At 39.1% G+C, this 20,821-nt stretch overlaps 1 protein-coding gene across 1 annotated transcript in view; it reads left to right on the forward strand.

Annotated features, from left to right (window-relative positions):
• The window catches only part of sgpp1b (sphingosine-1-phosphate phosphatase 1b), a 61,322-nt gene extending 46,308 nt beyond the window's left edge, over positions 1-15,014 (forward strand). The window contains exon 3 of the mRNA XM_072568335.1: positions 8,215-15,014. Coding sequence (XP_072424436.1) covers positions 8,215-8,766 — 552 coding nt within the window. The 3' untranslated portion in view covers positions 8,767-15,014. The remainder of the gene's footprint in view (positions 1-8,214) is intronic.
• Positions 15,015-20,821: the final 5,807 nt, after the last annotated feature.

The raw sequence follows: 20,821 nt of genomic DNA on the forward strand, positions 1-20,821 counted from the left end.
TTTTTTGAAAACCAGGAGTGACAGACCAGTGAAAGACTTATCACTGGAGTTGGTTATAGAATGTGTGCATGCCAGAGCCACTGCACTGTCATTTGCCTTTGATGCAAATGTGGTGGCATTTCTTCTGGTCAAAGTGATAACCTGAGAGTAATTAAAAGTTTTTTTTTTTTTTTTTTTTGTTTTGTTTTAATTTCAAATATAAACAGATTGCCCTTTATTCTAGGGGACATCAGTGAAGAGGGAGTCTGTGATTTACTCTTCACTTTTCTGCTACTAACTACTAACATACGGTCTTTCTTTCAAAATAACAGGGCCTTAACATATCTTTAGACTACATTGTGATATTGTAGGGTAATAGTATTGACATTAGGCACAATGTTATAGAGTAAACAATTTTTTTTTAGTGTTTGCCTTTTACTTGGGTTGGGCAGCAAGTATTTTAAGGGATAACTTTTTGACTGCAACATTTATTGAATTACCTCTTTTTTTTTTTTTGTGTGTGGTCATTTATTTCTGACCACATTAGTTATTCACTTTGCTTGCTGCTGCGTGGGGTCCAGTTCCAAGATTTAGTCCCATTGGGGAATCCAGTGTTATGATTTTTGTTTTTAGTAGATTTGATTAGAGATGTCATGTGTAATTGTACAAAAACCAGAGGAAAGGTAAGCACAATACAGATTTAGGGAGCTTGGTCTCCTCCGCTTTTGATTTGATTTTAAAGTGGTTTTAACAGTTTTAAAAGCATACATGCCCTTTTTTTAAAAATACGAAATTATTTTGGAGAAGGGTAGGATATGCAGGTAATCTATATAATCTTCAACGCCAATGCCAGTGACTTTGACATCAAGGACATCTTATTAACATTTAACATTCCTGTGTTTGTCATGTGATAGACAATGCTTTAAATCTCATAAGCTTTCATTGTTGTGAGCAGATTAGACTTAGTTTAATTTTGCAAACACTGACAAGTACAATGACTGCAGTGAAGCCACTGTTCTTTAACAGTGCACTTAATTTTGACCTGCTGAAACTTGTCTGCCTCAGTTCCATGCTATCATGGACTTTATCCATCATTCTCACTCAAGCTTCATTTGATGACATAGTCTGTCCTTCTGTTATATATCCTATTTGTCTCTACCACTCCATACTGGTGAAAACTGTTAGACAAATTCAGGTCTGGCAGCATCTGTGGAGTGAGGAAAAACTTTAAGATCTGAGTCATACCAGACTTGAAATGTTAACTTTGTTTCTGAAATGTTAATTTTGTTTCTGTCTCCACTGATGCTGCCAGACATACCGACTGTCCCCTGCATTATGTTTCATATTTCCAGTATCTGCAGCATTTTGTTTACCCCTCTATCTACTATCGTAACCCTCTTTATGCATTCATTTACATATTTATTTCTGTCATTTAATCAACCTATTTGAATGTACAATGACCTTTTGAAACAGGTGGGACATGAACCCAGCCAATCTAGCCTAGAGGTAGGGACACTTCCATAATGTCATAAGGTGCTCTTTTTTTTCTCTTGTCTAGTTTTCCCCTGAAATGCAACAATCTGTTTTATTCAACCATTCTTGTGGTGCAAAGTTTTACCTTGCCATAGGGTGAAGATGCTTTTTCTGAATTGTCTATTGGATTTTCTGATGACTGTCTACGTTAAGTTCGATCTCACATGAGGAAACACAACTTTCCGTATCCACTCTGTCATTACAATTAAAAGCCATTGTTAGGTTACTCCCTGAGCCACTGCCTCAATGAGAGAATTAAAAAATCGCACAACACAGGTTATAGTCCAACCGATTTTATTTGGAAGTACAAGCATGGAGTGCTGCTCCTTCATTTAGGTAGCTACCTAACTAAAAACTTTGTACTTGCAAATAAACCGTCGGACTATAAACTGATGTTGTGATTTTTAACTTTGTCCACCCCGATCCCGCATCAACATCTGCACATCACATCATGGTTTACAAGAGGGAAGAAACTCTGCCTGTCAATTTATTTCTTTCTATACCAATACAGATCTGGTATCATCATGGTTTGTTATCACTCTACATCTTCTCTGTCCCCCTACATCCTCTATGCAACGTAGCAACCAATACAGTGCACAGGATGATAAATGTGGTTCAATACAGTTTCAATATAACTTGCAATTCTATCTCTCTAAATAAAGCTTTGCACTTGGTTTGCTTTTCTTTACCCTGGGCCCTTTTTTGGCAATTTTAATTAATTCGCTGTGTATTTATGCTCCAGGATTCTTTTCTTCCTCCTCAATATCAACACCATTACTTTTAAAGTAATGTGTGACTTCCCTATTCTTCCAACGGAAAATGTACAAAACAAATGCATCAGTGTTAAATTTTGTTTGCCAATGGTGTCCATTCTGCAGGGTTACTAACAATAGACCTTCCACACACTTGGTTCGATTTTGTACGGTTCACCATGCTCCAAGTCAACATATTCCTTCACATCTCGCTCCTTGCTTCTTTTTTTTCTTTGTGGCTCAATGTCTCACAGCCAGGAAAACATCCTTTCTGCTTCTACTCTGTTTCTAAGAATTTAAGTTTGTGATATCATGTTTTATTCTTCTAAACTTCAGAGAATACAGGTCAGTCCCTTCAATCTCTCGTCATAGGGCAGTCCTAATATCCCAGGAATCTGTCTGGTGAATCTCCACTGCTTTCTCATTTTAAGGCATGGTATAGCCTTTTTCATGCAAGGGGACAGGAATTGCATACATTCCTGTGTGCTTTAGTCAACCTTAGACTTCTATAATTTTACAGTATAGAAGAAAGCTATTTAATCCACTATACTGGCTCCCAAAAGAGTCACCCAACTAGTCCCATTCTCCAGCCTAACTCGAGCCCTCCTAAATTCACCATCTTTCAAAAATATATATCCAGCACTCTTGAAACGTTTTGATTTCTACTTTTTCCATCTTTTTCATTTGTTTCCTTCTCTAGTGTCTCCCTGTTCAGTTTCCATCCTCTGCCACTATAAGTTAGGAATTTTCAGCGCTCTCCTCCACTGGATGCAACCTGTCCAGCATGTACATATCCTATGTTTCCCAGAATTAGTGTTGATGCCTCCGGAATTTCCCTCTCTCCTCTATCATCACTTCAACCATTCAGCTGTTCTCTTATGTTGCTAATCTTGCTAGCATGTGGTACTGTACATAATCCTGTGATTTAAATTCATTTTGGGATCCTGTTTTGAGTTTATTCACTATTCCTTAGGCCTCATCCCTCTTTATACTCCTCTTGTTATTGATGTCGATTGTGATGTCTGTCTGGATGTTCATTTTGTTAAGTTCCCTTCTTGAGCTTACATGCTTGATTCAACTGCAATACTCCAACTTCTGTGAACAGCCACAATTTATTTAAGCAATTACAAGCTTTTAGAGGATCACTTAACACTCTCTTAGTGATGCTTGCAGAGTGTGTCAAGTGAGGCTTCCTGAACAAGAGAATCACCCTCCCTTTTTAGACAGGGTTTTGTATCCCAGTCAGTCATGATGCACGACACAACCCCCTGCCACTCCATAGTCACACTCCAAAAGCAATGTGAAGTGATTAGGCTGCTCCTTGAGGCGGTCTGTGACTTGGGCCGCTCCTCAAACTGCAGCATTTAGAGTATGATTTGGATTGTCATATCTGAAAAAGGTGCTGCCAGTTTATTCCTAGGAATCTCAGCCAGTATTTAGTCAAGTTATTGACACAACGACAATGATTGATTGATTGACAAATAGGAATTATTAGTTCATGCAATATGTAGGATCCCCAGGATCTTCCCACGTGGAAACGTGTTCACCAGTAAAGTTCTTAAATCCACAGTCTTTAGTGACCACTCCACCCCATCCAAGTTGAGTGGTAACAAGCCAGTTATCCAAAATCTCCTTCTGTAAAGTTCAACCTGTAAACAAAATCCAGTCTAGCAGGGGTTGGTTCTGTTGTGTACAGTGGATAAGGAGCTCAGGCCTCTGGAGATGCAAGGATCAGTGCTGTTCCAGCAAGGCCTTTTGGAGTTCCATGCAGTGAAGTGTGCTCCCAATGCAGGGTGCATATATGTGGGGTTAGGTGTAGCCATCAGTTTTGCTTTTGTCTTTGCAGATTCCAACCAGAGAGTTTGGATTTTCAGGATCAAATCAAATGCTGTTTAATGCAATGTAACAAAGCTAACTGGCTGTCTTGATAGCTTGATCAGGAAATCTTCATATCCCTTAAATGGCCGAAAGAAGAGAAGGCGAAACTCACGTGGTTTAATATCCATAGGAAGGCTACTGACCAGCATATGGATCTCCTCTTCATGGTTGTTAGCTTTTGTTTTTGTGCTCATGACTGGGCAGCTGATTGAATTTGTTGTGTCCCCCCTTTCTGGGTAGGAGCAGTTGGCAGAATGGGGGCAATATGTTCCAGCATCAATTGTCCATCAGAAGTGCTGAGCAAGGTTCCCAGGAATGTGATTGGTGCTCATTATTGGCAGACCAGACATGTCAGGAGGTACCTCCGACTTTATTCCCATTTGATAGTCCAGCTTGGCGTTTCAACCCCGACGACTCCTTGTTTTTCTCTACTCCATTTAACCTCAACACTGACTCTTCAGCATTTCCCAAAACTTAGGGTTTCCTATGTCTCGCAATCTAATCCATCTTTTTGATATGAGTTATTCTCCCAGCTGACCTGTTTAGATTTATTTGTTATTTCCTCAGCAGTCTTTCTCCATGTGGATATTAAATCTTTCCATTTAGTCCCCAAATTACGTTTCCAAATTGCTTCCTCTGCTTTTAAACTTATATCTATGTTCCAAGTTCCTCCCATTGGCCATATTTCATTTCCCAACTTTTTACTTAAGCATCCTGACTGGCACCTGAACTGTTCCTCATTTTGGGGGTCATCCCAGCATAACTGATACAAAGCGGTTCCGACACCAGACTTATCAAATGTCTGTGCCATTTTCTTTTAAAGTCTCAACTTCCTAACTTCTGTCTGTACACTAGTTCAGAGTCCTCAGTCTCCACACTCACTTCATGGTCCTGACCTTCACAGGGGGATTTCCCCTCTTAGACTGGCTACGGCAGAGTGATTGTCTTGATCACAATAGTTATCCTTTTATCTTATGTACTATATTCCGGGGCCTCATTCTGCTATTAAAGACTCTTAACCTCTGAATTCCAGGGATACTGTAACCTCCCTGGAATGAACTGGTCTATGTACAAATGTGTAAGTTTGCTCAGAGGTTCCATCGCTAGAGTCCTAGGAGATGAGGGGTCAACTGAGTGAAAGGTTAGTGAGAGATCAAGGTAAATCTTACCTAGTTAGCCCATCTATCTCCTGTTACCATCACATGAGCGATCACTTACTCAGTCCACCTAGAAGCTCCCTAATATGTTGTAATCCCACTTGTCGCCAAATGTAAAGTTCCCTTGAGATTCTTACATGCTTGATGCAACTTCAATATGCCGATTTTTTTTTTTTTTTTTTTTTTTTTCTTTGAACAGCCATGATTTTATTTCAGCAAGTACAAGTTTTTGGAGGATCACTTAACACAATCTTCGAGATGCTTGCAGAGCGTGTCAAGTAAGGCTCCCTGAACGAACAAGGGAACCATTCTCCCCTGTTTTTATACAAGGTTTTATATCTGTCAGTTATGCATGCAGGACAAGCTGCCACCCCCCCCCCCCCCCCCATGTATGGTTATGTTATTCCTTAAACTGCAGCATTTAGAGTATGATTTTAGATTGTCACGTCCTGCCTGCAAAACAGACCCCACCCCAGCACATCCAATTTGTTATGTCAGCAGAACAAACTAACCCTTTAACATCTCAGTATGGCCTGTTGCCTAGTCAGTGACAGTCATGACCTTGGTAGAAGGAAGAAAATGTCCCATTCTGGTGTCATGGATGCAGCTGCAGAAATATCTATCTCTTCTGCTTTATGGTAGAATCCCCTAACAATTTTACTCCCCTTCTTCCCCTTTTTCCCTTGTAGTGTCTCTTGGTTTCTCAGAGAGATGAAACCTCTCCCCTAGCACATGCAAAACAGATTCTCTGTTGGGGGGTGTTAAGATAAATAACAATCTTGCACTACCTGTTTAGTACTTTCACTGTTGATTATCTGTTCTGCCTGCAGCTTTGTGGATGCTCCAGTGATTCCAGATACTGCTTCTGATCCATAATGTAGGGCTGCAGCTGAAAAAGCTTCATGCACATGGAAGTGGCCCGAACTTAACAAATTGTACAGTAGGAGCATTACACGTGAATAGTCTGGAGTCATTTGAAGAATGGCAGATTCCTTTCCTAATGCAACAATCAACATTTACTTTCTGGTTGTTATTAAAATCTTGATTCCAGATTGTGAACATTTGTTTTAAAACATTCTACTAGCTGCCATGGTGGGATTCAAACCTGGATACCCAGAACATTACCTGGGTTTCTGGATTAATTGTCAGCAATCATTATCATTTAGACCACCACCTTCTTTTTACTTAAATACTACTAAATCTAAATCAAACACCAAATGCAGCTGCTATATAACTAATCAATCCTCAGCTTTCCTGTATGTGACAGCTTTTTTCCCTCAGTTGGGACAGCTGTCAAGTCAGGTCTGAGGCTGCACTGCTGTTTCTCTCCCTGACTGCTGCTAAGTCTCTCCCACTTCTTTTTTAAAAAAACTTCAGATTGGTCAAGTGTAATTTTCCCCTTCATAAATCCATGTTGCCAATGACCACTCATGCAATTATCTTCTAAATATCCGGTAGTCATATACTATATAATGGATTCTAATATTTTCCATACCACAACAATCTTTGTGTATCTTGCTATTTTACTACTTTTATTCTCTCTTCCCTATTAGTAGTATGTCCAGCTTAATGGGCCTGTTGTTTGCAATTTACTCTCACTTAAGCAGTAAGGTTACATTTGTAACTGCATTCACTCTCTGTACTTATCTCTTTCAATGCTGCTTAGCACGATGGTTATTTGGGTTCTGAGGATTGTTTCAAGTTTACTCCACTTAACTTTCCAATATTAACAATCTCTCACTAGATCCTTGGATTGTAATTATTTCAGGCAGGCTTCTTTTCTATTTCTCTATTTGCTATTAAACTAACTAAACTGGATTCTCTGAAATGGACTTGCATTTGTCTTTGTTAATCTGCTTCCCTTTTTTGTTTTACTTTTTTGTTTTTGAAGCTTTTACAATTTGTGTTCTTGCTATTTTAAACTCCATTTATTTTATTAATTGTCTGTCTTCCTCTTGAATTTTGCAATTCTCTCTTAATTCTCAGGTTTACTTTTTTTTTGCAACTTTGTAAACCCCTCCTTTGTGATATTTTATTCAACTTTGTTCACCACAGCACTCTGTTTTTTTCTGTTGGTTATTTTTGCCTTGTAGAAATTTATTCTAAAGAGGATTTCATTGTAAAATCAATTATTGAAATCCTATGCAAATTATCCCTCTCCATTATTTGGCTAGTGGCCTTTAAATGGAATACATTTACAACTATTTTATTTATAATTGCTTCAATGAGGCAGCAAAACCCAAAGTGCTTCATTGGTGTATTATAAAGCAATAAGGAGACAATAGGGCAAATGACCAAGTTGAGCAAACCTAATTTCAACAAAAAAAATCAGGCTTGGGGAAGAATGCAATTTAAGGGCGGCACGGTGGCACAGTGGTTAGCACTGCTGCCTCACAGCACCAGAGACCTGGGTTCAATTCCCGCCTCAGGCAACTGACTGTGTGGAGTTTGCACATTCTCCCCGTGTCTGCGTTGGTTTCCTCCGGGTGCTCCGGTTTCCTCCCACAGTCCAAAGATGTGCAGGTCAGGTGAATTGGCCATGCTAAATTGCCCGTAGTGTTAGGTAAGGGGTATGGGTGGGTTGCGCTTCGGCGGGGCGGTGTGGACTTGTTGGGCCGAAGGGCCTGTTTCCACACTGTAAGTAATCTAATGCACAGCCTAGACCCTTGACAGCTGAAGGCATGAATACCAATCGTGGGGAAAGTAGGAGCCGGAGTAGGCTATTCAGTATGGTCATGGCAAATCCTCCATCTCCGTGCCATACTCCCACTTGCTTCCCTTTTTATCGGGGCAAAAAGGTTGAAATATTTGATCATTGGTTGATTGATGTTGTAGTTTGTGAATCTTGCTTTTTGAGATGTGGTCAGATGCTTTATTTGAATTCCCTCATATTAACTTTATCTATTTTCTAATAGGATGTCATTGCTGGTGTGCTTTATAGCATCTTGATCCTGATCATCTTCCACCCAGCTTTGGACATAATTGACAACTTCAACTTGACCTACAAGTATGCTCCTTTATTCATCATCAGCCTTCACTTAGGAATGGGACTCTTTTCATTTACCCTCGACACATGGAGCACATCCCGTGGTGACACTGCTGAAATTCTAGGCACTGGCGCAGGTATCGCTTGTGCATCTCATTTCAATCACATGTTTGGCATATTACCAGACCCTCCTCTTGATGCTCTGCCATTTTCTCCCCCAGAAATCTCAGTTAACCTTATTGCAAGAGCATTTTTACGTTTTGTCATTGGCGTAATTGTTCTGTTACTAACCAGAGCAGTGCTAAAAGCATGCACTATCCCGCTGGCTTGCAAGATATTCCGTATTCCATGCACTGACATCCGCCAGGCACGTAAGAGAATGGAGGTGGAACTTCCCTATCGTTACATGACATATGGAATGGTAGGATTTGTGGCACTCTTTCTGGTTCCCTCCTTATTTAATTACCTGAATCTCTCTTGATGGGAGGAAAGAGTTCTTTTGACAGAGCCATTAATTGCAAGCTGGAATGCTAGATTTTAGACGGCAAAGTTCCAGATCGGTTGCTTGTTCTGCCTGAACCCTTGAGCAGACCTCTGTTTGGCCGTATTCACTTTCAGGCAACTAACTACAGGTGTAAGTTAAGATATGGTCACTTTTGAAGAAGTTGGTGGTTTTTCCTACATCCAAGTGGAAGATTTTTGAGACTCTTAAGTCCACACAAGGAGCTGAAGACCATAAAAGGAGAAGGAAATCTAAATGGTTATGAAAATACTTATGAATAAAGATCCTGCAAAAGCTTATTTAAATCTGTGCAGAATGAGTACAAATATAATAAGTGACTGAAGTTTCAGGTATTTAACAGTTTATTCAATTGTGCCTTTTTAGTTTTATTGAATGAGAATTGCTGCAGTTTCACCAATGGTTATCATTAATTTTAATTGCCTCAGATGATGAGTTGTGCAACTTTTTGACATTCCATTGCTGTTTTAGTCTGTAATTTAAGTTTTTGTCACGGTCCTAATTTGCAACTGAAAGATACCTTCTAAGTGCTGCAATTAAGAAATTTTTATCAGAGCACTGTTTGGTTTCTTTTTTAAAACTTTTTCTCTTTTTCCTATTTTTTAGTTAGTCACATTGTTTTAAATGGGCTGTTGGTACACAAAACACTCATTTGAAATCCTTGACACATTGTTTATTGTTTAGATTTTCAACCTGAGGTGATATAGCTAAATCTGATTACTTATGCCCCACATTTTAGACACCACATAGGATTGGACACCTGATCAAATGAAGTACTGACAACTAAAAGTTTTATTTCCCCAGTTGAAAGTTGAATCTCGTTCACTTCAACTGTCTCTGAAGACACAAACCAATGTAACGTGATTATAAATTTCTTGCATCGATGAAAGGATTGTCCATGTGCTAAGTCTCTTCTGTGCTCTGAACTCTGTCAAAAGAGAAGATACTGCAATCTGTTAAATGCTTCAAAGATGTTGGAAAATTGCATCTTTTGCGGTGCATTAGTGATAAAGCAATAGCTTGATAAATGTAGGTCTTGCAGGCTGGTGGGAGACATTTTGGTAATAAGGGAGAAGCTCCAAATTTGAGATTAGGCATTACTGCATAGGTTCCTACATTTGATAACCACTTTGTGTACAATACTAAACAATTTAGTGATTTCCTCCACTAAAATAAACCATGGTATGTATTTTTTTTTTCCCCCTGCATGGCTCTTGCAGCTTTGCCCTATATGTAATGATGAATCTACTACCATGTATGAGGAAACTATTAAAGTACTATTCTGATTTCTTTAGTCCTTGATTTGTACTTGCGCTGACTTGTTACGAAGGATATGAAAGCTGACTTTATTTGAAGGCTGTTCAATAAATGGACCATTTTGTCTTTTTCAGGGTTGGGGGGAGATTACGTTTAATCTTTTCCTGCAGTTTAAACTTTTCCCAAAAAGATAACATGCTCAGACAAGAAATTTCCTGTTTTTTCAGTGCATCTGTTTCTCAGTCCCAGTGTTTTGCACAGTTCGTCACCTGAGGTAACAGTGTTGCTTTTTAGTAGTTTATGAATGTGGAATGGTTGACATGTGTAACCATTGATCATTCTTACAGGAACTCGCTGTATGTGAGAGTACACAACATTAATCACTACCATACCATTATGACAAAGTTGATTTTTTTATCTATAGAATGAACATTTTTGTTTCCTGTGCTCATTGCCTTATTCCTTGTAGCAGAAAGCCCAACAGGAAGAATGTTTGAACAGAACTAGCATAACATTTTGCACACTCAAATGTGTGGAGGAATTGCTGGTTGTATTTATATTCATATTACCTGCAGTATTCCATGTCACTCTGAAGACTGACTACGACTATAACTGTTTTTTAACTGACCACAAAATTTCAATTTGTTCTTGTCTTAAAAATCAGGCACTCCAATGTCACCTCCTCTGAAATCTTTTGTATCATCTGTACTTTTTACTGTGGGATGTATAATTGTTATCTAGTTGAACGCATACTGCAAAGATCCTGTTTTTTTTTTAAAACGTGTAGCTAGTTTTGTTACTGAGAAAAATACCCTTCTTACACAAAGTTTTTTTTTCTTATTTAAGACTGCAAACATTTATCAAATTTTCTTGTATCATACTTTGTCTTTTTCTGAAATGATATCAGGCTCTGTATTCATGGAATTAATGAAAACAGAACTGTAATGTGCTGTAGGAAAGTTTTACATCTTGCAAGAGAGGGAGTGTCCTGTGGATCATGCGAATGACCAGAAAAGTTTCTTCTGAAAAAATCAGTGTTTCTGGATATTCCTCCCATTGGGCTTTCAGCTTACTGGATTATACAGTATTGATGTACAGATTGAAGATTGACTTGTGTTAAACTACTTCTGGAGTTTTAATGTAAAAAGTGTCACTCCTGTACTTGATGAGATAGTACTTTTTTATTTGTATAATTTGTCTTGGGACAGTACATCTTATTCAAACTATATAATTCTTCTAAACATAAACATGAAAAAGATTCTACTGAACCTGATTGTTTACATTTTTTTAAAAATCCAATTTCAAATTTATTTTGAGATGAATCTTATTTTACCTTGCTAGAAATAGCAAGGTTGGTTACTTCTATATTTCAGCAGTATTCCATGATATTACACTTTGTCTTGTATTCTATTCTATTCCATTACACTTTGCATAAAGATGTCAATTCACTGTCATTGATATTCCTAAGGTAAAAATATTGATGTAACATGGAGATGGGATAGGCAACATTAGTTAATACTTTTGAGAACAAAATGTACCATTTTTGTGGAAATCCAATTATCCCATAGCATTTAGTACTTGGCTAAAACCATCTAAATCTTTATACAAGATGTCAGCAGATCTCACTACGGTGAGACCAGTAACCAACCATGCTGCAATACTTTGTTGAATTGTATGGAACATTTGGTGAAGTGGGATGTACTTTGGTTGGAGTCTGAAAGTTTTTTTTACTTTGGTTGGAGTCTGAAATTTTTTACTTTGAATTAGCTTTTGTTTTATTATTTGGCATCACCTACTTATTTCTCCTCTATCCCATTCACACCCCCATCCCCACCCCCACCCCACTCATCCATCCTTACCTTTGCACCTGTGCATGCATATATATTACATGCATAGTCCTTGGAAATGTTTAAACTATGTTTTATGGTTTTTCACTGATCTTTCGTGTGTGTGTGAGAGAAGTTTTGATAGTGATAGATGCATTAGGAAGCTTCTGACCTACTGCAACGGTATCTTTCCCTTGTATAACTTCCTGCATTACTTAAGTAGACAAAATGAAGGATGATAAATTTATTCTCGTGCAGACATAGCTGAATGTCCTGGATTTTGACTATTGTTTTCCCTTCCTTTTGTCAGTGACCTCTCTGAGGTTAAACAGTCTGTCAGAAATTCAAAAGCCTTTTGAACCTACCCCTGCCAATTTACTTACCTGATTTCGGGTGGTTTCATGAGCATTGACATTGATCTTGATGTCACTGACGTTAAAGAAGGGAAAATTGGCTTGCATTCATTATGTTGATCATTATTGAGATGCATGCATGGAGCTTGGTAATGATCGGTCCTGATTGTAATGCAGACTGGTCTGTATGATTTGACCAGGGGTAATCTGATGAACTGTAATATTCTCCCAAATATTACATACTGCATCTCCCACTGTCCTGATAATCGGAGAAAGCCTAAAGAGCAAATTGTGCATTGTTGTCTCTGTAAAAATACTTTTATTTTTGGATCAATACTGCAAAGGCTAATTCTTTTTAAGCAAGAATCTTCCAAAGGGGCATATGCTGATTTCTGTCATGTGTTGAACACTCTTGTCAGCTCATAGCATAAAATTATGAATGTGATACATAACAACACAATTTCAAAAAAAAAATCATTTTATGAAACATTGGTGTACTTGAATAGGAGTTTTTTTGTTCAGCCCTTACTGTTGATAATTTGATTTATGGAAAACCAGTTAAAATGTGGACTGTTGGTTTTAATGTAAGAATAAATGTTATGTAAAACTACACTTGAAACTATATAAACAATATAATCATTCTAAGCATGGAACGTTTTAGATTTATTGTGGTTCAATAATCCCATTGGTAGATTTCCCTCCCTCTTTATTCCACGCATCTCTAAGTGAGACTTGTTGGTTTCATGCCAGACAAGATTTTTAATTTTTTTTTGGTATCACAAATGTAGATTCCTGTAACTTATTCTTTTAAAAATGCATTCTAGATTGATGGAACTTTAATGCAAAAGTGAGTTTCACCATTTTAATAAGTCGTCTCCCTTTTCAGTGCTGAACAATCTAATGCATCCTTCTATTTAGACAAAAAAACATGCGTCACTGAAAAATGATAGGGCAGTTAGAGAACTGTGAAGCCATAGTGTTTCTGAACCCTTTTATGGGATAAACAAAACCCAATTCAAGTTTGTAATTATTTTCTTAAAAATCCTAGAAGGGTTTAAAAAAATAGAGTAAAATGGCTTTATTTGTTAAAGTACTAAATGCAATTCCTTAAGTATCAAAAGGATTAGTTTTTTTTCTGAAGTTAAATCTATTGGTCATTAACAGTGCATGATCTGACTGTTCGTCCAATAATTTGGCTTCCATAACTTCCACATACACATGAATTGCCAATTTGTTGAAACGATATGGATATTCTGCTGCACCTAATTGGCTCCGTGCAAGTACTGTGCACATGGAGGTGGCAGGTGCAAGACTTTGGAAAGTGCAAGTTATACATGGGAGTGGTTCATTAGAAAGTTCTTAGTACAGGGTTGGGACCACACTGGTGATCAGTGAATTCCTGTAAAAGTTTTGCATTCAAGAATATGTCCCATCTCTCTGTAGAAACCAATATGTCATCTTAAAGAGCCCCTGCCATTTCAGCTGTCTAAAATCTGGGGAGAGGGATAATATAGTTAAGATTATTTGTGGAGTCCTGGCAAGATAATGCAATTCTAGTCAGGCAATATGCTGTTAATTGTAAACTCTATCAAAACAATTCAAAGGTTGTGGACATAAATATATCTGTTATGACATGTATTGCTATTGACTGTATATGGATTAGTAAATTTGTGTGAGGCCACTCCAAACTCCACAAAAATGAATGATAAAATCTTTGGGTCACAATGCCAGATTATCCATGCATGGGATTCTTAAAAGTACACAGATTTGTGAAGTGATTGAAATTAACATTTTTAAAAAAAATTTGCTTCCTATTTACTCTTTGATCTTAGTTAAACTTTAACCTTTTTGTTTATTCTTCAAACCAGCTAAAGATTTTTTATGATGACCTTGTCTTTCCTTGCTGATACAACTTTTCACTAATGCTCTTAACCATTAACCTTAACTAATTGAACTGTAATCTGTGACTAAGATATGGAGATAAGTTCTTTCTCCCCATCTGCTTTTTTTAAAAAAGCACTGAAAGCTATGGAAGTGCTAGCATTGCAATTTGAGATTGTCCAATTTAGCCCCAAACTGTGGTGAACAAGAAATCCTTTAGCCCAGCTGACTAGAATGTTTGTTTGTTTGTTTGTGTGCAACCAACATGTAGAAAAATTTGAGAATTTGGATGACCTGATTATAGAAATTTGATACATTGCAATCTTCAGTATATTTTTCATTACAGTAAATCAAAAAATATTTCAGGTCAGTGGGCATGTAGAGAAGGAAATTGCTCAAAGACTAATGTAGAAACATGGTACGACTCTTGGTTGACACACACCTGCAGCAGATTTAGAAAAATAAGCCACAGCTATATGCAGAGACTAAAGAATAAATGGATTGATACTTACATTTCTTTAATAATATATTATTTGAATGTTGAACAGTTATGAAAAAAGATGCATTGCATTATTTTACTTGTGTTAATGAAACATGGAACAAAGTGTTTGGTTTTACTATGTTATGTTGTAATGCTAGAGTATTTTTTTGTCATGAGCATGAGTTTTGTTTTTTCTTAAACTTTTTAAAAATCTGTTTAAAAGTTGGTTTTCAGATCACTATCTTCCCTTGGACCTTGTGACTTTCAAATATTGTAAGTTTGTGTGTTAATCATTGATTTTCATCCTCCCTTCCAACAGCTAGTTCTGCTGGTCAGCAATGTGATACATCTCACAATTCATTTTATGTAATTGCAGTTTGCACTAAGCTTAAAATAAAAAGTACAATGAAACTTGGCTGTGTGTGTGTGTGTGTGTGTACGTTTTATTCCTTTTTAAAGGAGAAAAAAAAGTGCCAGCAAAAGTACTCCTTGGCTAGCGCTTCCGAATAGTAAAATTTGTCATTTGGAAACCTTAAATCTTCTGTTTAACTCTCAAAGTTGTCCAATATTTCAGACAGCAAGTAACTGTCAACTTATTTTCAAGCTGGCGTGGAGAATAAATTAAACTTAATCACCCTGGAGCTGCAAATACTTGTCAATATAATTGCTAATAGCTTATCATATTTAAGCATTGTTCAGTTCAATTTTCTCTATTGTTGAACATTGTTATACATAAGCTAGATCTGTTAGAGCTATTGGATCTCTTCCAAATTGACTTATAGAAGCTTATTTGACAGTATATTTACTTTGCTTACATTGTTAAACTTTCAGAGAGAAGTAAATTATGAAAGTAGACATACAGCTTTTTTTTCCCCCCCCAAACACTTTCAAGTTAAGTGTAAAGTACTCTAAATGCTACTAAGCTTGATGGAATAATGATTTAACTGAAAGCATGTAATATAGGTAATTAACCAGATTATCAGGTAGATCCCAGTGTTGTAGCAATAATGGATTACTTTATCCAGGGTGCAGCTAATTCTGTAGCATTTCTTTGATTTTGAAGTTTGGTGATGTTCAATGCTGGGGTCTTCAGCTGCTTATTGACATCCCATGGTGTGATCCTTTTTGTTTCGAACAAAATATCTCTGCTTGTCTGCATTAAATTCCATTTACCTTGTGGTTAGGGCATAGAAGGAACCCATTAGCTCATGGCATCTATCCATTTCTTTTAAACTTTTGTCGGCTTTAGTATTTTTGTAAATTTGTATTCTGAATCATTACTACTTGCTGCTGGATAAGGTTCTTCCTTGTCTCCTCTCTCAACCTAAAACTAACTCCATGTCCTTGTACCATAATTTAGTGGTAACAACTTTTACTTGGAAACCATTTCCTTCTAATCCTGCCATGATCTATACTTCAATTGCCAACTGTTGTGAAGTGCTGTCACATGTTGTCATTTATGGCAAGTTCCTCCAACACAATAATATCAATTTTTCACCTTTTCTTTTTCCAATTAGACCCTCAATGGTTTTCTTGGTTATTTTTGGTTCTTTTTGAGATTGGGTGCCACCCTGAGTTGTGAAAAGGACTTGGCTGAGAAGCCTGGTAGGTACTTGCAAGGTCTAGACCAACAGAGTAAATTCCTACATTATCATTGGAAGTACATGCTTAAGTGAAGATTCTGGAGTTTATTATGTTTGAATTTGCAGAACACAAATTCACTGCTGTAGAAATTTTCTGATGGCAAGAGCTTTGGTAAGTGACCAAACCCCTCTGCCAACTAGAATAGTGGTGACAGCATGGTAGACTACAATTTGGAAATTTAGTTATCAAATATATCTACTTTAAACAGCTTTTGGAAGGCTGTGCTGACACAGCTAATTCTTAGATGTACTGATTGATATTGGAAAAACATCAAAACGTTTCCTAATGTCAACAGCTACTTTTTTTTAAAAAAAGTTCACTAATTCCCCATCAATAACCATCCTTGATGGTGTAGTTTTTATCTGGAGAAAAGCTGGGGAGTATTTTGCCTTTGCTGATGAGTAAGACACCAATCATTTTGCACTCCGATTTGAGGTAGAGGGTGGACCGTCTGTTACTTAGTGTGGGTCACAGCTGCATAGCTGTTAATGTTATAACCCGTTAACATATTGGGTTACCTTAGTCTTGACTCACAGGCTGTTGAAGTGGAAAAACTTCGCATTGAACCAAAACACAACCGTGACTCCTTTGTACAAGTTGGACATGATTTGAAATCATTAACCAGACTGAGGTGAATAGAGGAAAAACATATCTTTCTGGATATAAGAGGGCTTAGTCTCCAATCCACTACAAAGGACAGTTACCGCACAGTATTATGCAGGAGCTGATGGATTATTTTTTTCTTACACCCAAGCCTCTGATTTTTTTCCAAAAGGCTTTATTGTTGATTTGGATTCAAAGGTCATTGGCTGTTAGATCAGTAAAAGCAATAGAGATATTTGCATCAGCTCCAGAAACTTGTGTTTGTTTTATATCTGTGACACCCCTGGGCACCACTGGGTTTGGTGTCTGGAAGTATGTAGGGAGTAGTTGGTTCAGGTGGATTCAATGGGTGTACGATGATTAATATGAATATTCATTTATATGAATATATAGACTAGGAGCAAAAGGAGACAGTCCATGTTCCCATTTACCCCCAATAAAGCTTCATTACCATGTCAAACCAGAATCTATCCACATCTATCTTTAAAGCTATCCACATCTATCTACTCAATGACCCTACACGCTCTGCTTTCTGGGGAGGTGTTTAATGTCACTCAACCCTTTTGAGGGCAGGTTTTAAAGATTCTCAGCTTTGTCTTAAGTGTGACCCCTAATTTTAAAGTGTCTCTCCGTTCCAGGCTCATCCACAAAAGGAAACCTCCTTTTCACATCCATCTTTACAAGCCCATTCAGAATTGTATGCACTTCAATCCAGTCGCCTTCAAACTGGTAAACTCTAATGGAAACAAGCTGAGCGTGCCTTTGTAAGACCGTTAAATCCCTCTGAACCATTTCTGTGTTTTATATTCCTTATGAAGTCTAGTATCACTTTTTCCTTTTAGAAGTAGAATCCTAATTCTTCTGACTGAAAGCAAGCTAAGTTCTTCAAAGTTTACTTTTTTTTTACAAACATCTCATTCAACAAATCCCTACTTTTTTGCCCAGGAATTTTCCCTCAAAATAAAAATCCAGAAATAATGGCAAGTCAATCATCATTAAATCCCCTGCACATATACCCACGTGCTAAGAGTTCAAGATCCAAACTCTCATGATTTTACATATGTACATTGCACACGTTACAACACATCATATAGACTGTTCTGTTTTACTTTTAATATTATTTCTTCTCTGCACCCAAATTTTACATTTTACATTGTCCTGCAACAAGGTCACCTTTTACTACTGCAAATGCTATTCTTAATTATTAGTTTTACCTGGCCACTTTTGGCTTTCCATTTTTCTGGAATGTCCTAACCCTCAAAACCTGCTCTGGCCAGTTTGTACATCTCCCTGCAGTTGCCACTCTTTTCAAAGCAGGCTGAGAACACTTCTAACCTGGTTGTAACCTTGCTCGCTGAGCTGGTAGATTTGTATTCTGATATTTCGTCACCATGCTGGGTAACATCAGTGAGCCTCCAATGAAATACTGGGGTTGTGTTTCACTGGCTATTTGTGTCTTCGTCTGATGTAGTGAGCGATATCCCTTTCCATTCTTTTTCAGAGCGGTTGTGAAATGGGGTCCAAATCAAAATGTTTAATAGAATTCCAGTTTGAATGCCAGTCCTCGATGAATTCCCATGCATGTCTTTGCTTAGCCTGTCCTGGGATGGATGTATTGTCTGGTTGAACTTTGTGTGTGTGTGTGTGTGTGTGTGTGTGTGTGTGTGTGTGTGTGTGTGTGTCATGTCTTTTGGTGGCTAGTTGGCGCTCATTGTATCCTGGTGCCTAGTTTTCTGCCCGTCTGTCCAGTGTAATGTTTGTTCAGTCCTTGCAGGGTATTTTGTATATGACCTCTGTTCTGCTTGCGGTTGGTACTGGTTCCTTTAAACTCACCAGGAGCTATTCAGTGTGGTGGTAGGTTTGTGGGCTACCATGCTGCTTAGGGGCGAGAGTAGCCTGGTTGTCATCTCCAAGGTGTCTTTTAATGTCTGGCAGGATGGCTACAATCTCTCGATGTGTTGTTTTTTTTTCCAAGCCCTCAGTTTTTTCCTCTCCAGACGTCCCCAACAGTACCCTTCCACTGGCACTCATTCGTTTGGCCAAACTGGTTCTCACCCTTAACAATTTCACCTTTGAATCCTCCCACTTCCTCCAGACCAAAGGCGTAGCCATGGGCACACGTATGGGCCCTAGCTATGCCCGTCTCTTTGTTGGCTATGTAGAACAGTTGATCTTCCGTAATTACACCGGCACCACTCCCCACCTCTTCCTCCGCTACATTAATCACTGCATTGGCACCACCTCGTGCTCCCGCGAGGAGGTTGAGCAATTCATCAACTTCACCAACACATTCCACCCTGACCTTTAAATTTACCTGGACCATCTCTGACACCTCGCTCCCCTTCCTGGACCTCTCCATCTCCATTAATGACGACCGACTTGACACTGACATTTTTTACAAACCCACCGACTCCCACAGCTACCTGGATTACACCTCTTCCCACCCTATCTCTTGCAAAAATGCCATCCCGTATTCCCAATTTCTCCGCCTCTGCTGTATCTGCTCCCAGGAGGACCAGTTCCACCATAGAACACACCAGATGGCCTCCTCCTTTAGAGACCGCAATTTCCCTTCCCACGTGATTAAAGATGCCCTCCAACGCATCTCGTCCACATCCCGCACCTCTGCCCTCAAACCCCACCCCTCCAACCGTAACAAGGACAGAACGCCCCTGGTGCTCACCTTCCACCCTACAAACCTTCGCATAAACCAAATCATCCGCCGACATTTCCGCCACCTCCAAAAAGACCCCACCACCAGGGATATATTTCCCTCCTCACCCCTTTCCGCCTTCCGCAAAGACCGTTCCGTCCGTGACTACCTGGTCAGGTCCACACCCCCCTATGACCCACCCTCCCATTCTGGCACTTTCCCCTGCCACCGCAGGAACTGTAAAACCTGCACCCACACCTCCTCCCTCACGTCTATCCAAGGCCCTAAAGGAGCCTTCCACATCCATCAAAGTTTTACCTGCACATCCACTAATATCATTTATTGTATCCGTTGCTCCCGATGTGGTCTCCTCTACATTGGGGAGACTGGGCGCCTCCTAGCAGAGCGCTTTAGGGAACATCTCCGAGACACCCGCACCAATCAACCAAACCGCCCCGTGGCCCAACATTTCAACTCCCCCTCCGACTCTGCCGAGGACATGGAGGTCCTGGGCCTCCTTCACCGCCGCTCCCTCACCACCAGACGCCTGGAGGAAGAACACCTCATCTTCCGCCTCGGAACACTTCAACCCCAGGTATCAATGTGGACTTCAACAGCTTCCTCATTTCCCCTTCCCCCACCTCACCCTAGTTCTAAACTTCCAGCTCAGTAACTGTCCCCTTGACTTGTCCAGACTTGTCCTACCTGCCTATCTTCTTTTCCACCTATCCACTTCACCCTCTCCTCCTTGACCTATCACCATTCCCTCCCCCACTCACCCATTGTACTCCATGCTACTCTCTCCCCACCCCCACCCTCCTCTAGCTTATCTCTCCAAGCTTCAGGCTCACTGCCTTTATTCCTGATGAAGGGCTTTTGCCCAAAACATCGATTTCGCTGCTCGTTGGATGCTGCCTGAACTGCTGTGCTCTTCCAGCACCACTAATCCAGTACATGTCTTTTTTTAGGTCTGTCATGCAGGAATTGGCGAACTGTGCTCATCAGGCACCCACTATTCCTGGATACTTCATTTAGGTGTTTTTTTTTCCTTGGCTTCTTGTAGTTCCTCGGTGCTGTATTGTGTTGTGCCTCATTTAAATAATGTCCTAATGCAGCTCTGTGGGTGTTGGGATGATTGCTCCTGTAGTTGAGTATCTGGTCAGTGCATGCGGTTTTCCTGTAGAAGCTGGTCTGCAGCTCTCAATTTAGCTTTTTGTTCTAGTATGATATCTGAGGGAGGGGAGTTTGTTGTCATCATCGGTGCACTTTATACCAGTAAGGATGTAGTTTGTGGGTGAATTCTAATTTGCATTTTGTG

This window comes from Chiloscyllium punctatum, chromosome 4 (assembly GCF_047496795.1).
Source record: "Chiloscyllium punctatum isolate Juve2018m chromosome 4, sChiPun1.3, whole genome shotgun sequence".
NCBI lineage: Eukaryota > Metazoa > Chordata > Chondrichthyes > Orectolobiformes > Hemiscylliidae > Chiloscyllium > Chiloscyllium punctatum.